Source organism: Taeniopygia guttata, chromosome 19, assembly GCF_048771995.1.
Source record: "Taeniopygia guttata chromosome 19, bTaeGut7.mat, whole genome shotgun sequence".
Lineage (NCBI taxonomy): Eukaryota > Metazoa > Chordata > Aves > Passeriformes > Estrildidae > Taeniopygia > Taeniopygia guttata.
Window position 1 is genome coordinate 4,107,176 of NC_133044.1, and position 18,251 is coordinate 4,125,426.

Below are 18,251 nucleotides of genomic sequence, written 5' to 3' on the forward strand. Positions count from 1 at the left end.
GTCCCCCTCAAGTGCTCACCACGGCCACGTCCCCTCCCAGGCCAAGTACGATGCCCTGAAGAAGCAGATGGAGTCGATGGAGATGGAGGTGATGGAGGCTCGGCTCATCCGGGCGGCCGAGCTCAATGGGGAGCTCGACGATGATGATTCAGGTACTGTCCTGCCTCCAGTGCTGGCTGCTGGCACACCCTGCAGTGTCCCCTTCTCCCTGTGCAGCCCCCACAGCTCCTTGGTGACCACATTTCCCCACACAGGTGGCGAATGGCGGCTGAAATACGAGCGAGCAGTGCGGGAGATCGACTTCACCAAGAAACGGCTGCAGCAGGAGCTGGAGGACAAGCTGGAGGTGGAGCAGCAGGGCAAGAGGCAGCTGGAGCGCAAGGTGAGTGGGGGTTCAGCTCTGGGGACTCTCTGGTCCCCTCAGCATGGCTGGGACAGCAGGGACATGGTGGCATCCCAGAGCCCTCACTGCCTGCCCACCTCTGCCCACAGCTGGCGGACCTGCAGGCGGACAGCGAGGAGAGCCAGCGGGCGCTGCAGCAGCTGAAGAAGAAGTGCCAGCGCCTGGCTGCTGAGCTGCAGGACACCAAGCTGCACCTTGAGGGACAGCAGGGACGCAACCATGACCTGGAGAAGAAGCAGCGGAGGTGGGGACTGCGCGCTGGCAGTGGGGGGGACACGGGGGACGTGCCTCTGGCGAAGTGGCATTACCATTTTAGCAGGGATCTGGGCACCTCACCAGCTCCTACTTGGCCGAGGTGTCCCCAGCGGGATGGGGCTGCCCGAGTTGGATGTGTTTGTTGTGGGGGGATCCCCATGCCCTTCTGGGGGGCCCAGAACTGAGTGATCCCATCCATGTGGGGTCCTGCCCCGTGGTGGAGGCTGCTGGTGCCTTGCATCTCCACTCGGCACGTGCTGCCATCCCGTCCCCTCTCCCAGCCCCAAAGTTTGCTAACGTTATTAAGCAGCAGGGACGCTTTCATCTCATTATGGTAATGATCGCACACACAAATACAGCGAGAGAATCCAATCTAATTAATTTCAATTTCCGCGGATTGGAGTCTGTGCTAATGCAGCTGTTTATTACCCAGCGCAGGGAAAAATGGGGATTAGCTGCCGAGGTGTTTAACGCAGGTCACAAACTCAAGCACAGGGTTGTTTTCCAAGCCCCAAAGGCAGTGATTTTGGAGCAAATCCAGCTGATCCCATCCCAGGGGCACTGGAAAAGATTACTACGTTGCTGCCTGGCTACAGGCTGTGCTAAGCACTCCTTCAACAGGAGCTTGTGTCCCCTCTGGGGGATCACGTGTCCCCTTTGGGGATGGGACTGGTGCCATGTCCTGTGGAACCCCCAGACTGGGTTGCAGCTGTGGGAGCCAGGGTACCACAAGAGCCCATCTCTCCTAGAGACCCCTCCATGTCCTGCTTGGCAGGTTTGGTGTCCCCAGCTGCTTTGGAGTAGCCAAACCCCTGCCATTGGCAGCTACGGTCCCATGGGCACATGCTGGCCCTGGAGAGCAGCTGAGCTGCTGCTGGAGTTGGTGCTGCAGGTGCTGCACTCCCCTTTAGCGCGGAGTGAAGGCATCAGGAGGAGTGTCTGAGTGACTCCGTGCCACCGTGCTGGCAATTAAAGACTCATCAACACTGTGTTCCAAACAAGCACTCAGCAGCACACCACCCTTCCCAGTGCTTGCTGCTGAGGGAAGGGGATGCTCAGCGCAGTGCCCCTGGCACAGGGCTGAGGATCAGTCCCCGGGGTGCTGAGTGCTCACCCCACTGTCCCCATGCAGGTTTGACAGCGAGCTCTCACAGGCGCACGAGGAGGCGCAGCGGGAGCGGCTGCAGCGGGAGAAGCTGAGCCGGGAGAAGGATGTGTTGGTGGCCGAGGTCTTTGGCCTCAAGCAGCTGCTGGAGGTGAGTAGCCCCCAGACCCTCCCCAGCCTCCCAGTCATGGGTGCCCCGGGCTGATGGTGACCCTGTCTCTTGCAGGACAGGGACTCGGACATCGCAGGGCTGACACAGAAGGCGGAGGCGCTGGAGGCAGAGCTGCAGGACATCTCCTCCCAGGAGTCAAAGGATGAAGCCTCCCTGGCCAAGGTGAAGAAACAGCTGAGGGACCTGGAGGCCAAGGTCAAAGACCAGGAGGAGGAACTGGATGAGCAGGCTGGGACCATCCAGATGCTGGAGCAGGTACAGCGGGGAGGAGCGAGGTTTCTGGGTGGGGTGGTTTCATGCAGGGCTGTTATTACCTGGGCCGGGCTTGCCTGGGAAGAGGAGGCGGTCGCCCTGAGCCCGGCGTCAGGCCAGGCATCGCCGCGGCCAGCACGGCTCCTGGCCCTCCGTGCCATGGCCCGGCAGGTCACCATGGGGCGGGCAGCCCAGCTGGCCTCAGACCGGGGGGTTTTCAGGGTGAGTGGTGCCTGGAGAGTGGCATGGAGGGGTCCCCACGTTCGTCCCCTTCACTCTGACCACATCCCCACCATTTGCAGGCGAAGCTGCGGCTGGAGATGGAGATGGAGCGGCTGCGGCAGACCCACGCCAAGGAGGTGGAGAGCCGTGATGAGGAGGTGGAGGAGATCCGGCAGTCCTGCCAGAAGAAGGTAGGGCTCGGCTGTGACCCCCGCTGCCCAGGAGGGCCTGGGACACATCCCCATGCCCTGGCTGGGTACTAGGAGCTGCCAGCCGGGCACCGTCATGCAGCACACGGCTCCCACACAGCGACCACAGCCCGGCTCCACCGGCCCGGCGGGTCCGACCAGTCCTGCTGCCGCCCGGGCCGGCGCACGCCGGGCCTTGTGCCTCTGGTTGCGCAAACACCCGGCTGGTGGGGTCACACAGTGTCTCCAGGGTGTGGGGACACGTGAGGAGGGGGTCATGACCCCTCCCCGCTGCCCTGACCACCTGCCCCCTGTTTGTCCCCCAGCTGAAGCAGATGGAGGTGCAGCTGGAGGAGGAGTACGAGGACAAGCAGAAGGTGCTGAGAGAGAAGCGGGAGCTGGAGAGCAAGTTATCTGCTGTCAGTGAGCAGGTGGGGTGAAGGGCAGCGGGGCACCTGCCTTGCTTTGGGGACCCTGAGGTGGCTGTGGTGGGCTGGACACCCCTCTGGCGTGGAACGGTGGCAAAGTTTCCCCTGCCACAGGCAAACCAGCGGGACTTTGAGACGGAAAAGCGCCTGCGCCGAGACCTGAAGAGAACAAAGGCATTGCTGGCTGATGCTCAGATCATGCTGGACCACCTGAAAAACAATGCACCCAGCAAGAGGGAGATCACCCAGCTCAAAAATCAGGTGTGCATCTAGACACTCCTCATCCTGCAGGCTTTGAGGGATGCAGGGTGTCCCTGTTCCCTGGCCAGGCACTGAGCTATCTCCCTGCAGCTGGAAGAGTCAGAGTTCACCTGTGCAGCCGCCGTCAAGGCCCGCAAATCCATGGAGGTAGAGATCGAGGACCTCCATCTGCAGATTGATGACCTTGCCAAGGCCAAGGCAGCGGTGAGTGGGTTTGAATTGTGATGAACCACGGTGGGGCCATGCCCCATTTGCACTCAGGGTGACCCCACGCTGTTTGGAGTGGGTTTGGAGGGTGAGTGCCCCATTTTTGGGATGCAGTGGGAGACATGTGTGTTCTACCTGCAGCTGGAGGAGCAGCTGAGCCGTCTGCAACGGGAAAAGAACGAAGTGCAGAGCCGGCTGGAGGAGGACCAGGAGGACATGAATGAGCTGATGAAGAAGCACAAGGCAGCTGTGGCCCAGGTGAAGTGGGAACAGCAGCTGTACCCACCCCACCCCCTCAAGATGTCCCTCTTAAAGCCAGTGCAGTGGGATCCCCACTTATGGCCTCGATGTGTCCTGCAGGCGTCCCGGGACCTGGCACAGATGAATGACCTCCAGGCACAGCTGGAGGAGGTCAGCAAGGAGAAGCAGGAGCTGCAGGAGAAGGTGAGGATGCACCCTGGGACAATGGGGGGCACCACAGACCTGCTGCCCACACCACGTGGGACTGCCCTGCACCGTGGGGGTGCAGAGCAGTCCAGTGGGAAGCTCTCCATCAGGATGGGAGCAGCGTGGCCAGCAGCTCTCCTCCAGGACAGCGTGGCAGTGGGGGCAGGGTGATTGTGGTTGAGGCTGAGGCTGTGCCCTCCCCGCAGCTGCAAGGTCTGCAGAGCCAGCTGGAGTTCCTGGAGCAATCCATGGTGGACAAGTCGCTGGTGAGCCGGCAGGAGGCCAAGATCCGCGAGCTGGAGACCAGGCTGGAGTTTGAGAGGACGCAAGTCAAGCGCCTGGAGGTAGTCACGGGGCTTTCCCTCTGCTCCAGCTGGGACAGGGGTGCAGCAGGACCATAATGAAGCTGCCTGAGAGTTTTCTGAGTGCCTCCCCTCCCCACGAGCCCCCACGCTACAACCCTCCCGCTCTGGCAGCCCATCCCTGTCTCCACAGGGAAGGCTCCCTGCGAGCACTGATAACAGTAATCCACCGCCCAGCCCGGCAAAGTGCTGCTCTTTCCCTGCATCGACTTAGGGAAATTATAGACTCCCCAGTCCCGCGAACGCAGCCTGTTTTATATTCTGCCTCCGCAGCTCTGCCGGGGAGCGCGGCAGCTTAGCTCTCCTCTTCATATTTTCCAGGCTATTATTTCCTTCTCCACTCTCTCTGCCGGGGCCATAAATATGCAGCGGCTGGCTCGGTGGCTGGGGGAGAACAGAAGCTATTTTTTCCCCTACGTTACATGTTTTAATTACTTCACACACAGTTAAATCTATTTTTCCAATTCAACAAAGGCCTTGCTGTTGTTCTGCCCCTTCCCTGGCCCTGGGAGGGGGTGGTTTCTCCTCCATCTCCTTGTGTAAATTGATGGGAGTGGGATCCATCCTTGCATCGTATGCTGATGGTGTTGGGGTGAGGGTGGATCTTCAGGGTGAGAGGTCCATGGGGGGATTTGGGGTGACCCCGCTGCCCGTCAGAGCCTGGCCACGCGGCTGAAGGAGAACATGGAGAAGTTGACGGAGGAGCGGGACCAGCGCGCAGCCGCCGAGAACCGGGAGAAGGAGCAGAACAAGCGGCTGCAGCGGCAGCTCCGGGATGTCAAGGAGGAGATGGGCGAGCTGGCCAAGAAGGAGGCAGAAGCCAGCCGCAAGAAGCACGAGCTGGTGAGGAACCCGTGACGGGGCCAGGCAGGGCACAAGGGGGTGTTCTCTGAGGGATGTGGCTCATCCCACTTGCTCCTTGCAGGAGATGGACCTGGAGAGTCTGGAAGCTGCCAACCAGAGCCTGCAGTCAGACCTGAAGCTGGCCTTCAAGCGCATCGGGGACCTGCAGGCAGCCATCGAGGATGAGATGGAGAGTGACAGCAATGAGGACCTCATCAATAGGTGAGAGACAAGGCCTGGCTCTCCTGCATCCCTGGGGGTCACCGCTTCCCCTTGCCACTTCAGAAATGCCACAGGGACCCCTTGGCTCTGCCTGCCCTGGCAGGATGCTGTCTGTGCATCCATCCATGCGTCGTGCACACGTGCATCTGTCCGTGCCCCCGTGTCTGTCCGTCCATGCATCGGGCACCTGTGCACACAGGCATCAGTCCATGCATCTGTGCATCCATCCTTCCGTCCACCCGCGGCCCCCATGAGCTTCAACCACTTGTGGAGGTGCCTGAAATGCATCCAGGATCCTGCCAGCTGGCTGGAAACAGCCCAGGGAGCCCCAGGAGCCAGGGCAGCACAAGCTGGCAGGAGGTTTGGGATGCTGGGATCCAGCCCAGGATAGAATTAGAGAATCGTACAATTGTTTAGGTTGGGAAAGACCTCTGAGACAATCGACTCCAGCCATTAACTCAGCACTGCCATGTTAGCACTAAATCATGTCCCCAAGTGCCACATCCACACATTTTTTTAATGTTTCCAGGCAATGACTCCACCACTTCCCTGGACAACCTGTTAAAATGCCTGACCACCCTTTTGGTGAAGAAATTTTCCCTAAAATCCAATCTAAACCTCCCATGGCACAACTTGAAGCCATGGCCTCTTGTCTTACCGCTTTTCCCTTGGGAGCAGTGCCTGACCCCCCTGGAGTGAAAAAGTCCCCCCTGATTCTCCTTTTCTCCAGGCTGAGTCCCCCCAGCTCCCTCAATTGCTCCTCATCAGATTTGTGCTCCAGACCATTCCTCAGCTTTGTTGCCTTTCCTTGGATATGCTTCAGCACCCAACCTGGGATGCTGGGATCCAGCTGGGTGCAATCCCACTCCAGGAGCACAGGGCAGCCTCACCTTCCTCCCCAGACCCTTCCCCATAATTTAATTTGCCCATCCACTTGGTCTTTTTTTTTTTTTTTAATTTTCCTTTCATTTAATTTTTTTTCTGTTGTGTTTCTCCCCCCTCCGACCCTGCCCCCTCCAACCCCTCCCAGTTTGCAGGACATGGTGGCAAAGTATCAGAAAAGAAAGAGTAAAATGTGAGGAGCATCTCTTTCCTTCCTCCCCTCCCCTAACCCCCACCTCACCCCCAGGGGCCGGGGTCCCGCATGCCACTGGCCCAACTCTGCATGCCCTAACAGCACCCACAGCACGGCTCATAACCACACCCCGTGCATGGGGACGGGATGAGCCCCTGGGATGGGGTGGGGGGGTGATGCTCTGCTGTGGCTGATGACAAATGTGGCAGCATGTGGCAGCAATGGAGCCCTGCTGCCACTAATTAATACCCAACCCATGGTCGCTGCCACGACCCGGGTCCTGCTTAACTAACGGCACGTTTGCCTGGACACAAACTGTGTTTGATGTGGAGCTGAATTCCATTGGTTAGAAAACCTTAGCTGCCCCTAGAGCTTGTTTTTTGGGGCTCATTGGGGTTGTTTTTTTTTCGTGTCATTCTGTGGTTTTTTTGTTGATGTTTTTTTCCCCCAAGCCCAGCGTTGCCTGGATGTATTGCAGGGGAGGGAGATGCGCAGGATGGAGAGCAGCTCGTTGCTCTGAATTTAAAAAGAGAAGGATTCATACACAGGGTCTATCCAGGCCTGTCCCTGGTGCTGTTTGCCTTCATTCCCAGGCAGGGAATAAGCCCAGAACCAGGCAGATAAAAGGCCATTTAAGATTCTATGATACATCCATCCCTTCCTTGGAGTGGCCTGGTGGGAGCGGGGTGACGAGAGGGGACCACACTGCTCCAATTTCCATATAGATCCCGACGGTGCTGCCATAGCCCTAATGAAAGCAGTAAGCGGCGAGGTATTAAGAGAGATTTATTCAGGGATGCTTTTAACGTGGAGGAATGGATTTTGCAATGCAGACAGCACCTTCTTTCTAAAGGCAATCAATATGGTTACGAACGGCCGTTATAAATTAGATGGTTTAAGCCAGATAGGACTTTTTTTACGCCGAGACGTAAATCAGGGGCTCTCGGGCACGGCAGGGCTGTAAATCTGCCCGCTGTGCTCCCGCGCCCGCCGTGCCAGAGCCGTTTCTGTTCCGCCTGCTAAACTCCTGTTTACCCGGGGCCATCAGCATTGCTCTTCCTCGCTGTAATTCTGCGCTCCACGGCAGCCTATAAAATGAACCCACTTATTTCCTTCCTGATCCCGGAGCCTGAAATCTCCTGTGTTTCTGGAGCTGTGCCCTGCCTCCTGCCCCAAAGCCAGGCCTTGCTGTCTCCATCTCTGGCTTCAGGGAGCCCCTGGCTTGCAGGTTGAGCTATGTGCGTGCACATTATGTCTCAAAAATGGAGCAGACCATAGGATGGGGTTTCACCCATGCCAGGGTACACAGGCAGTGGGTGCTGGAGGGGTTCAGTGCCTTCCAGTGCACTTCCATCTCTCCAGCACCCAAAAACTCACTGCCCTTTGCTGACCTCTTGCTTTCTTCCACCCTGACCCGCTCCTCTGGCAGTGATGGTGACTCAGATGTGGACTCGGAGCTGGAGGAACGTGTGGATGGGGTGAAGTCTTGGCTCTCCAAGAACAAAGGCTCCTCCAAAGCGCTCTCGGATGATGGCAGCCTGAAGGGCAGCAGGTGGGTGCAGAGCTGGGCATGGGGCTGGCAGGCAGAGGACAGGCTGAGCTGTGCTGGGACATGGATAGAGCTGGGTGGGTGCCTGTGGATGTGGCATTCAGTGCTGTGTTCCCACGTGGTGCTTGTGTGGATGGCCAGGGAAGGGTTAATGCTGGTGAGCGGCTCAGTCTTCACTGGGGACACGCGTCCCCCCACCCAGGGGGAACTCCCTGGTCCCCTTCCTTCATCCCACCAGGGAGGCCTATGGGGCATCCACAGCCCCAAGCCCATCTGCCTCCCCAGGGCTTGCAGTGCTGGGCTTTAGCTCTAGCTCTGTGCAGCATTCCATCTCTCCAGGACTGATTCCCTGCTCCATCCTGCCCTCCTCTGCAGCCCCACCCCATCCCTCCCCACACTTCTCAGAAAACGTTGGCAGGGGTGGGGAACGTGCCCAGGTGCACCCACGGCATGAGGCTGCGGCACACAGCCCCACTCCCCCTTGGAAAACGCTTTCCTGCTGAGTGCAGATTGCTTTTATCCAAACCCAATTTCCTAGCAGGGCTCCAGGAGTCCCAGGGGACTCCCTCCCTCTGCCGAGCAGGGGGGAAAGATCTGAGCTGGTTTCTGTTAATTGGTTTAATTTATTCAGCGGTGCAGATGTAAAACATTTTGTTATTGGAGATAATTCCACCTTTTCTGAAGTCGGGAATCAAACGCAGAGCGGCTCCAGGTAGCCGACAATGAAATAAATTGAAGGCAACGCTTTAAAGGGGAATCAAAGTGCTGGGCTAGAACAATCCCCCCATTTACATGACATTTTTTTCCACGATGCCGTTTCCCGCCTCGCCGGCCCCTCCTTCGCCCGCTCACCTCGTGTCTCTCTTGTCTCCCCGGTGCGTGCGGGCCGCGGTGCCGCCGCAGGTCCGAGCCCGAGGAGCGGCCGCTCTCGGTGATGAGCTCCCTCAGCTACAGGAAGCGGCCGGGCCTCAAGGACTCCATAGGCGGCCACGGGGATGAGCAGACGCTGTTCAGCGCCCTGAGCGAGCGGCCGCCTTCCCCCGAGCGCCCTCCGCGCCGGGCGGCCCGTGGCACCGAGCCCCGGGACCGGGCGGCCGTCATCGCCCGCGCCTTCGCCGACGCCACCGGCCGGGCTCGCCAAGGGCTGGACAAGCGGTGGTCCCTCTCGGCCACCGACGTAGAGAAAGCCTCTGTCGCCTCCGCCCCGGTGAGCCGCGTCTCCTCCGCCTCCTGGCGCGGGCTGGAGGATGGCGATGATGGGGACGAGGGATGCTCGGTGCTGAGCTTCGCCCTCTCCAGCCCCGGCAGCTTGCGGAGCCGGCGCGGGGGCCCCGACGGCCGCCCCGAGTCGCGGCTCTCCCTGGCCCGCAGCCGCCTGGATGAGGCGGACGAGGGGAGCCGCGGGCAGCCGCTCTTGGGGCGCAGCTTCTCTGTGCCCCCGCGGCCCCGCAGCGCGGCCTCCGAGGAGGAGGAAGGTCCTGGGGATGCCCATCCCGTGCGGCACCGCTCCTACTTGGACCCCGACCTGGAAGCCGCCATCCAAGAGGTGCTGAGTTACCGCCCGCTGCAAGCCAGGGGCTACTCCAGCCCCGACTCGGGGGATGATGGTCGCAGTGTCCGCAGCGTCAGGAGTGTCCGGAGTGCGGCCCCGCTGGGCGCTGCTGACCGCCCCTCCGGCAGCCTGCGCCGCTCCGCGTCCGCCCTCGACTTCTCCCGGCACACTTGTCGCTGCCGCAGCAGCTCGGGCTCCTCTGAGGAAGAGGAGGAGCAGAAGAAGAAGAGCTCCAAGAAGCGCGCCAAGAAAAGCAAGAAGAAATCCAAGAAGAAGAAGAAGAAGCAGTCCTCATCCGAGTCCAGTTCCTCCTCCGAGTCCTCCTCCGGCTCCACCAGCTCCTACCGCAGCACCTCCAGTGTCAAGAAGGGCCCGCGGGGGGCGGGCAGCGAGGAGCCGACACGTCCTGCCCGGGAGAAGAAGGAGGAGAAGCAGCGGAAAAAGCAGGTGGACAACCTGATGATGAAGTACCTGTACCGTCCCGAGAGCGACTGAGGCAGGAGGTGGGAGCGGTGTGTGCCGTGCAGCATGAGCCTCCCCGTGTGCCACTAACCGCTCGCCCTAACCCTCTCCTGCCTCCGGAGTTCTGCTCCGCCGGCATGGGGCACCCCGGCATGGGGCAGCCCTCTGTGCCTGCAGCAGCCCCGCTTGGGGCATCTCCATCCGAGGGGAGATCCCCGGCATGGCCGCAGCGGGACCGGCAGCTGCCCGTGCTGCCAGGACGCAGCGTGGTCGGGATTAGCGCTGCGGGACACCAGGATGAGCTAATCCCTTCCTGGCTCCCCAGCCATCGGGCAGGACACATCTGGATTTATTCCTCCAGGAAATTTGTAAGGGTTTGATGGGCACAGCCCCCAGGAGCAGAGGGGAGTGGGATGGGTACTAACATGCACCCACTGAAGTGTGTGAGCATGGGGGAGGCAGCACCCATGGTTGGGGGGACCAAGGCTGGGCTGCTGGAGCTCAGAGTTGCTCTGTGACCTGTGTTGGGTGCCTGTGATGGGAATTTGGAGTGTGAATGGCGTCAGCCTGCAGGACTCTGGAGCTCTGCACACTGTTTGATGCAGAGAGGGTGTGTTTGGGCTCGCTGGCATCATTTTCTGATGGCTGAATAGGAGGGTGGCTGGAGGAAGGGAAAGAAGCCTTTTGGAAATGTGGTTGCCTTGGGCTGTCTGTCCCAGAGGAAGGGAAGGCATCATGGGAGCAACACCCCCAGCCCTGGGCTCGGGTACAAGCAGGACCCTCAGGGTGTCTGGGAGCACTGGTGTTGTCACTGAGGGCCACCAGCCTTTTCCTGGGCAGGCTCAGCTCGGCCCCACTGCAGAGCAGGGGCTCAGCTCAGCGCAGCGAGGAGTTGTTTGCAGTGAGGCATGTCCCAAATATCTCGGAAAGAATAAAAAAGGAGGCAATCAAGGCTCCATCCAGCTGGCTGCCAGCGTGCAGCTCCTGCTGCAGCCGGAGGGGAGTTGAGCTCAGCAGCCAAGCCATGCTGGGACATGGAGCCCCTCATCACCCCCCTAACCCTGCTCTCTCCCACAGCCCCACGAGCTCCCGGCACACCTTCACCTACGACAGATGGGACGATGAGCAGGACGCCGGGGACAGCACACGTCGCTCCTCCCGCAGCTCCCCCAGTGCCAGCGAGGCGGAGAGCCGGGCTGCCGAGACCCCCGCCTAGCCCCCCACCACCGCTTCCCACCGCCCCGGGAACACTCGGCACAGTCGGTATTTCTTCTGCACGGGGTGGGGGGGACACACACAGCCGCCCCCCGGCTCCAGCCACGGGAGGAGCAGCCCGGCCGGCTCGCTGGCTGCACCCCCCACCCTCCCACCCACCTCCTGTCTGTCCTTGGTGGCGGAGTCGGCTGCTCCGGCACCCGGGATTTATTCCTCAGTGCCTGCTGGCACCTTGTTTTATAACTTAAACTCCCCCCTTCGGCACCCTGCCGTCCTCTTACTCCCCTTTTAGTTGAGCCAAAGACGTCTCTCGCTGGCCGGGCCCTGGGGAGCAGCCACCTGGCAGCCGGGGAGGGGACATGGGGAGAGGGTCCCATGTTCCCACCTGGGTTTTTGTGACCCCCCAGCCCCCCACCTCTGCCTGGCTGTTTTGCACTAGCCCAGCTGTGCATCTTCCCCCACCCCCTTTACTTTCAGTATGAAAATAAACGTCATTTCTGGCTGGTGATAGTGGCTGCTGCCTGCTCCGTGTGCCTGGGGGGTCTCCCCGTTTTGGGGGGGCAGGGGGGTGTTTGCATGATGGAAGGGTCTGATGGAATGCATCCAGCCCCAGCAAGGATTCAGGGCTTCATGGGAAGGCCAAATCTGGCCTCTTACCCTGAGCCTGCTGCACCCATGGGTGCTGGGGAGGGGAGCGGGGTGGGGGGAAGCCCTCCTGGGTGCCGGTGCTGAATCATTTATCAATCTTCATAAATATGCAGATGAGCAGCGGGACAGAGCCTCTGCCTGCTGGTGTTAAATAATTAACGCGGAGGAGATGATGATGTGCGTTGCTGGCTGCCTGCACGGCTCAGCCTCGGCCTGGCCCTGTGCTGTCCCCGTGCCATGTGCTGTGCCCCACACCTGGCCCCGGGGACACCCTGCACCCTGGGGACCCCCTCCCTCCCTGGCAGGCTGTTTTCTTTCCCCACTATCTCTTGGAAGCACACAGGCCAAGCCCGGTGCTCGCTGCCATAAAGCCACGCTGCGCTAATGCGCTTTCATTAAGTGGGAGCGATCTAATGATAATAAAATGGCACATTTAACATTAAAACATTTAACTTGACTCCTAAGCGAGTGTGTCTCTCCGCGCTGCTCCTGCTCCATCTTCATGAGGCTGACAAAGCTTCTTAATTTGTTCCCCAGGAGTGGGCGCTTGGTAGAGATGGCTTGGCACCGTGTGGCACGGGGGTGCTGGGATGCTGCCATGTGGGCAGGCAGGCACCAGGATGCAGGGATGTGGGGAAGCAGGGTACCAGGATGCTGCCATGTGGGCAGGCAGGTACCAGGCTGCAGGGATGTGGGGAAGCAAGGGTGCAGAGGTGCTGAGATGGTGGAATATGGGGACATGGCAATGCAGGGCATTGGGGGTGTGGGGGTTGGAGGAATGCAGCATGTGGGAGTCCCTGGGGTGCACGGAGATGGAGGTGTACTGTGTGTGAGGACACAGCTGCAGGCCAGTGTGATGCCATGGGGGCACATCTGGAGCCCCACACCTACTGTGCAGCCCCAAGCACACCGGGGAAACGAGTGATGGCAAAGTGGGCCATGTTGTAGGATGGCTCCTCGCCCAGGCTCAGCTCACACAGCAACTTCCCCACCACCGGTGCCAGCTTGAACCCATGGCCTGTGGGAAGGAGAGGGAAGGTGGGGACACAACCCTCCCCACGAGCCTGGAAGCTCTGGGGTGCTGGGCTGGGGGGTGGCTACCTGAGAAGCCGGCACCAATGATGATGTTGCTGAACTTGGGGTGCCGGTCCAGGATGAAATCTTCATCTGGAGTGTTCTGGGGAGCCAGGGAGTGAAGGTGAGGGGACAGGGTGGGGTCCACCTTGGGGTGGAGGAAGGCTCAGGACTCCAAATGCCTGGATCTGAACCCTGGGGAGGGTCTCACCGTGTAGAGGCAGGTCTCCATCACCGCTGGCTGGGTCTCCAGCCCGGGCAGGTAGCTGCTGATGAAGCTGCTCAGAACGGCGATGTCAGGGCGGGGGGCACTGGAGGGGGCCTGATCCCGCTTCTCTGGGTCAGTGGGGCTGCCGTGGTGGTGGCACACCTGGAGGACAACTGGTCAGGGGGGGCTGGTTAGGGAATCCCCCACCTTCAGCTGTGCCCTGCTCACCTTCATCAGACCTGGGTACTCAATGGAGGGCAGCCCATAGATGCCGTGGGGGGCTTGGCTCAGCCCCAGGGTCAAGAAGCAGGGGCTGACACTGCCCAAGCCAGCGCTCCCAGCTTGCTTCTCCCTCCAGTAGCAGACATCGATGCGCAGGGGCTGGAATCACTCCGTTAGCTCTGGCCACGACTCTGCCACCACCCCCTGTGCCACCAACCTTTACCTGCAGTGGCAGGCGGAGACCCAGCTGTTCCACCAAGGCACCAGTCCATGCTCCAGCTGTGATGATGAGCCGGGGGGCTTTGTACACGCCAACAGTGGTGGTGACAGTGACCGTGGCCCCAGGTTGGATGTGCAGCACCTTCTCCCCGTCCCGCAGGGTGCCCCCGTGTCGGCGAAAGACCTCCTGGGTGGGGAGAGTGACAGGAGGTGGCTGCAAGGATAGAGCCAGGGGACCCCCATCCCATCCCATCCCAAACCATCCCATGCCAATCCCAAAGCATTCCAGCCCCTCAGCAGCACCTACCTGCACTGCCTGCAGTGCCCGGCCAGCGAAGAGCACCCCGGCAGTGCTGTCCACCACGGCCACCTGGCCAGCTGGCAGCTGGAAGCCAGGGAAGCGCTGGGCCAGCGCTGTGGAGTCCAGGACTTCGTCAACACCCAGGTTCCTCCTGCAGGCCTCCAGCTCCGGATCTCCTGGCAGCCCCAGCAGCACCAGTCCCGTCTGCCTGCATCCCACCAGTCAGGTCAGCTCGCCCTGCTCCCCCTCCCTGCATGGACCCCCACCTTGCTTTGCCCCTGGGGGAAACTGAGGCACGGTGATGTGTGGGATGTGCTACACCCTGGTGCTGGGGCACTGTACAGTGGGATGTAGGGACAAGGGCAGAGTGAGATGAGTGGGGAGGGTCTGGACGCTGACATCACACTCTGCCCACTAAATACAGCAAACGGCATCAACCCTGACCCCAGCACAGGCACCGGAGGATCATTTAGATGTTCATTTCCTTAATGACATTTCCTTCGTGGAGCCCCATAAATTACCAGGAGCTGGCAGCAGCCTGCCAAGGAAGCTGCATCCCACCCAAAGGTCAGCGCCTCCAGAGCGAGGAGGGGACGGTGCGGCAGTGGCTGCATCCCTGTCCCCATCACCTGCAGAGGGTGATGCCATCCCTGTCCCCATCACCTGTAGAAGGTGATGCCATCCCTGTCCCCATCACCTGCAGAGGGTTGTGCTGTCCCTGTCCCCATCACCTGTGGAGGGTGGTGCCATCCCTGTCCCCATCACTTGCAGAGGGTGATGCCGTCCCTGTCCCCATCACCTGCAGAGGGTGGTGCCATCCCTGTCCCCATCACCTGCAGAGGGTGGTGCCATCCCTGTCCCCATCACCTGCAGAGGGTGGTGCCAGTCTCAGCCTCCAGCTGCTGCCAGCGGCGGAAGCAGTCGGGCATCATGCGGGAGTAGTGCTCCTGGGGGTAGGCGCTGCGGATGATGCGGCTCTGCCCGTGAGAGCTGCCCCGAGAGTGGGGCAGGAGGAACTGTGAGGCAGAGAGGACATGGGGGTGACCACAGACACTGCCACCCTCAATGCCACCACGTGCGCCAGCGCCCTGCGGCAGAGGGCACCTTGGGGACACATCTGTCCTGCCAACCGCGGCACCCACAGCACGGAACGGGGATCCTGGCGCTGGGGACAGGAGGGTGTTGGCACTAGGGACAGGGGCTGCTGGCACTGGGGACTGCAGTGCCGGCAGTGGCTCTGCTCTGTGCCATGGTGGAGGGCAGCCAGGTCTGCAGGCACCCGGCCCAGCCTGTTGGGAATGGGGACGTGGCAGAATGGGGTCACCGTACCTGCTCCAGCAGCAGAGTGTCCTCGTGGCGCTGGGCCAGGTGGTAGGCAGTGAAAGAGCCCTGGATGCCGGCCCCAATGACAATGACATCGTAGGTGGACTTCTGGGGCTGGCTGGGGGCAGCCATGGCTGTGCTTGTCCCTGCTGCTGTCTCCGTGGCCGATGGGAGCTGAGCTAAGGGGAGGAACGGGGCAGAGTCCAGCCCAGCCCAGCGGGTGGTGGAGCTTTGGCCACTGCCAGCTCTGTGGGGACACACAGGGGCCACGCTCTTCCTACCCCTTGAGGCTGGCCAGCCACGAATATTCTCATTCCCCCACCAGCACTAACACCTGGCCCACCAGGGCAGGCAGCTCAGTTTATCAGGGTGTCATAGATGTGAAGAAAACCACTTCCAATAATTCCCCCTTTCCACTGGCCACTGCTGCCTCCAGCTGTGGTGCGACACAGGGCTTCCATGTGTGTGCCAATGGGAAACCCCCCCTTGCTTCCAGGCAAACAGGGCTTTTTTTCCCTCCAGCACAATTTATTACAGCCATAAACCATTTTGTCGCCGTCTTTTCTTGTTATTTTTTTAACGGGAGATAGGGGTGATTTAGGGCTCACCAGAGCTGCCAGGATGCAGCATGGTGGATTTTGCAAATCTGTAAAATTTTGGGGTGTGACTGGGGTGTGGGGACAATGCCTTGGAGTGGGGGATAACCCAGGCAGGGGCTGCCAGTTTTGCCCACTGCCGCCACTGTCCCGTGCTGCCTGACAGCTAATTAGGGGAATTAATTTACTCGGGCTTCAGCGGTGTAAAAGGCATTATTTACTGGCTAATTGTCGTTATTACGAAATGCTAAAGATCATTATTTATTTTGCCACTTGCCTGTGGTGATGAATGAAGCACTGGGGAGCACTGGAGGCTCCCACCAGGTCACAGGGACACCCCAACACTGTGCAAAGACAGACCTGGCAGCTCACAGCAGTGGGGAGGTGAGAGGAGGAGGATGGGCAGCACGGCAGAGGTTGGGGTGCCCCCCAGACCCCTCACCCACCCCACTGCTGCAGTGAGTGCATCCCAGTCTCAGCATCACCACCATGCCCAGGGCTCTGCATCGCAGAGGGCCCCGTTAAATCAGCACATCCTCTCTCGCCTTTGATGTTACAAATAATTCAGCAATTTCCCTGGGTTTCAGCTGACTTTTTTTTGCTTTGAATAGCCCCTGTACTTGCTCTTCCTTTTTTGCTGGAAAGATGGAGAATAATTAATTATCCGTGAAACGTTAAATGGTAAAAATGAACTCCTCTCCCCTTAGCAGTGTGGTAATAGAACGGATGGAAAAGCCTTGCTTGTGAGGTTCCAGAGAAGGTGAGACCTTTGGTGGGACACAAGTCACCATCCCCAGGGCTCTGTGGGTCCCCTCAAGCCATTGCTTTTGTTCTGCAGGTGACCCCAACCAGTGCTGAACCCAGACATCAGGGAGGTCTGCACCCCCAAAGACCAAAAGCAGCTGCAGGACCTCAACTTGCCTTAGGGTGAATTTTTGGGGGGTCCCCCCAGCCCTGTGCCAAAGTCTCCATCATCCCTGCCATGTCCTCTTCACCTGGGTTTATGCTGACTGGAGGCAATGCTTGTGGCAGCAAAAAATCCATTTCCCTGAACAGCTGGTGTAGGTCAGGAGAGCTCAGTAAAAATGAAATATTCCCTGTATGGGCTGGGTGGATGGATGGGAAAACTCAGGGCTGGCAACGGCATGGGGAGGGGGAAATGGGGGCTTGGGGAATTGCCTGGCACAGGCTGTGGAGCTACCCCAGCTCAGACTCATGGGGCACTGGAAAAATGGGAAACAACTTTGGCCAAGTCTGGGCAAGGATCAGATGCAATTTGATAGGTGCTAGACTGCACCCACTGCACCCTTTTCATCCACTGTACAGTGGGACAGAAGTATCCCAAATTTCCATCATCCATCTATGCTGGCCTCATTTTTCACCAAGCACAAACCAACACTTAAAAAATAATTAGGGAGCAATGCTGTTCCCCAGGGGGCCAAGGCAAACACAGCATCCTTCTCTCCCAGCTGCAACATTTTGGCTCCACGCACGCCCACCCCCATTTCCCTCCCCAGACCTCCCCATTCCCAATCCTCTGATGGCACCTGCAAAGAATTGTTTGTTTTCTGTCAAAAGCAACAGCGGCTGAAGGCAGCCCCTCATTAGCAGTCCAGGTACATGCCTGGGGATGCATCAGGCAGATTAAAATTATTTGAATATCATAATATTGGAAACTTCAATTTGGCCTCAAAATGCTCATCTTCCGAGCCCTACCAGGGCTTTGCTGCATTAAACATTGATGGCTTTACTGGCGGATCAAAGTTTTGGGTTTAGAGCTGAAAGTGCTTTGCAGAAGAGCCGGCAGCACCCCCGGGATGAAAAGGATCCCGATATCACTCCCAGCCACACTCCCAGCACAGCCGTGGGGCTGGTGGCACAACGGGCAGTGCCACAGGGCTGGTGGCACGCAGCCCATGACGTGGGACTGGCTGCTGCTCTGCTCTCGGCTCCCCATGCCAAGCCATGCCATTCTTCATGGCAGAAATGATGCATGTCAGCAAAGCAGGACCCGGGATTAGAATGAACCCCCCGCCGGAGCGGGCTGCGTGGGCTGTGTGTTCGGCGGGGCTGGCCGGGCTGCGGGGGATCTGGCGAGGCGAAGCCATCTGGGCTTTTGGAGGGATGGGGAGGGGGGTATTAAACAAAGAGATTTTTTTTTTTTTAATATATTTTTAACACCCGCAAGAGCCGTCCATCAGCCAACACGGAGCTGCTCGGTGCCGGTGCCAACACCATCTGCCCATCGCAGGGCTGGCTGCCCTCCGGGACCCCGAGGCAGGGGGCTGGGGAGGGGCTGTTGGTACCCCACCATAAAGAACACCGAGCCCGCTCTGTGCTGTTCCAGGTGTCTCTGCTTGGAGGATGACGAGCCCAGCCCTAATTTGGGCTATTTAGGGATGTGGAAGAGGAGACCGGGGGAAGGGAGGTGGCTGTGCCG

The 18,251-nt window shown here is 59.7% G+C and overlaps 2 protein-coding genes across 21 annotated transcripts in view; one reads left to right on the plus strand and one right to left on the minus strand.

Moving 5' to 3' along the window:
- The window catches only part of MYO18A (myosin XVIIIA), a 36,031-nt gene extending 24,303 nt beyond the window's left edge, over positions 1 to 11,728 (plus strand). For 14 of the 20 annotated variants that reach the window (XM_072937311.1, XM_072937312.1, XM_030287809.4 and 11 more), the window contains 18 exons: positions 41 to 152; positions 255 to 382; positions 493 to 647; positions 1,791 to 1,914; positions 1,990 to 2,190; positions 2,490 to 2,600; positions 2,924 to 3,028; positions 3,140 to 3,286; positions 3,377 to 3,490; positions 3,635 to 3,751; positions 3,854 to 3,937; positions 4,147 to 4,284; positions 4,960 to 5,145; positions 5,228 to 5,367; positions 6,398 to 6,442; positions 7,872 to 7,994; positions 8,895 to 10,046; positions 11,083 to 11,220. In XM_072937311.1, coding sequence (XP_072793412.1) covers positions 41 to 152; positions 255 to 382; positions 493 to 647; positions 1,791 to 1,914; positions 1,990 to 2,190; positions 2,490 to 2,600; positions 2,924 to 3,028; positions 3,140 to 3,286; positions 3,377 to 3,490; positions 3,635 to 3,751; positions 3,854 to 3,937; positions 4,147 to 4,284; positions 4,960 to 5,145; positions 5,228 to 5,367; positions 6,398 to 6,442; positions 7,872 to 7,994; positions 8,895 to 10,038 — 3,174 coding nt within the window. In that variant the 3' untranslated portion in view covers positions 10,039 to 10,046; positions 11,083 to 11,220. Of the gene's footprint in view, positions 1 to 40; positions 153 to 254; positions 383 to 492; positions 648 to 1,790; positions 1,915 to 1,989; positions 2,191 to 2,489; positions 2,601 to 2,923; positions 3,029 to 3,139; positions 3,287 to 3,376; positions 3,491 to 3,634; positions 3,752 to 3,853; positions 3,938 to 4,146; positions 4,285 to 4,959; positions 5,146 to 5,227; positions 5,368 to 6,397; positions 6,443 to 7,871; positions 7,995 to 8,894; positions 10,047 to 11,082 lie in introns of all 20 variants that reach the window. The other 6 variants (XM_072937313.1, XM_030287811.4, XM_041720004.2 and 3 more) reach the window with 3 other exon arrangements.
- A 525-nt stretch (positions 11,729 to 12,253) lies between these two features.
- Positions 12,254 to 15,409, minus strand: PIPOX (pipecolic acid and sarcosine oxidase). The gene is made up of 8 exons (XM_030287823.4): positions 15,222 to 15,409; positions 14,760 to 14,908; positions 13,899 to 14,100; positions 13,596 to 13,778; positions 13,379 to 13,531; positions 13,154 to 13,312; positions 12,970 to 13,045; positions 12,254 to 12,886 (listed from the first exon to the last, which is right to left on the minus strand). The coding sequence occupies exons 1-8, from the start codon at positions 15,345 to 15,347 to the stop codon at positions 12,756 to 12,758; spliced, it is 1,179 nt and encodes a 392-aa protein (XP_030143683.4). The 5' UTR covers positions 15,348 to 15,409; the 3' UTR covers positions 12,254 to 12,755.
- Between the last annotated feature and the right edge of the window lie 2,842 nt (positions 15,410 to 18,251).

Coding starts and splice junctions, on each gene's coding strand:
- PIPOX (XM_030287823.4), bottom strand. CDS start 15,347: ATGGCTGCCCCCAGCCAGCCCCAGAAGTCCACCTACGATGTCATTGTC. Junction 13,779..13,898: donor GGGCACTGCAGGCAGTGCAG/GTAGGTGCTGCT, acceptor CTCCCCACCCAG/GAGGTCTTTCGCCGACACGG. Junction 13,313..13,378: donor AGTACCCAGGTCTGATGAAG/GTGAGCAGGGCA, acceptor GTTGTCCTCCAG/GTGTGCCACCACCACGGCAG.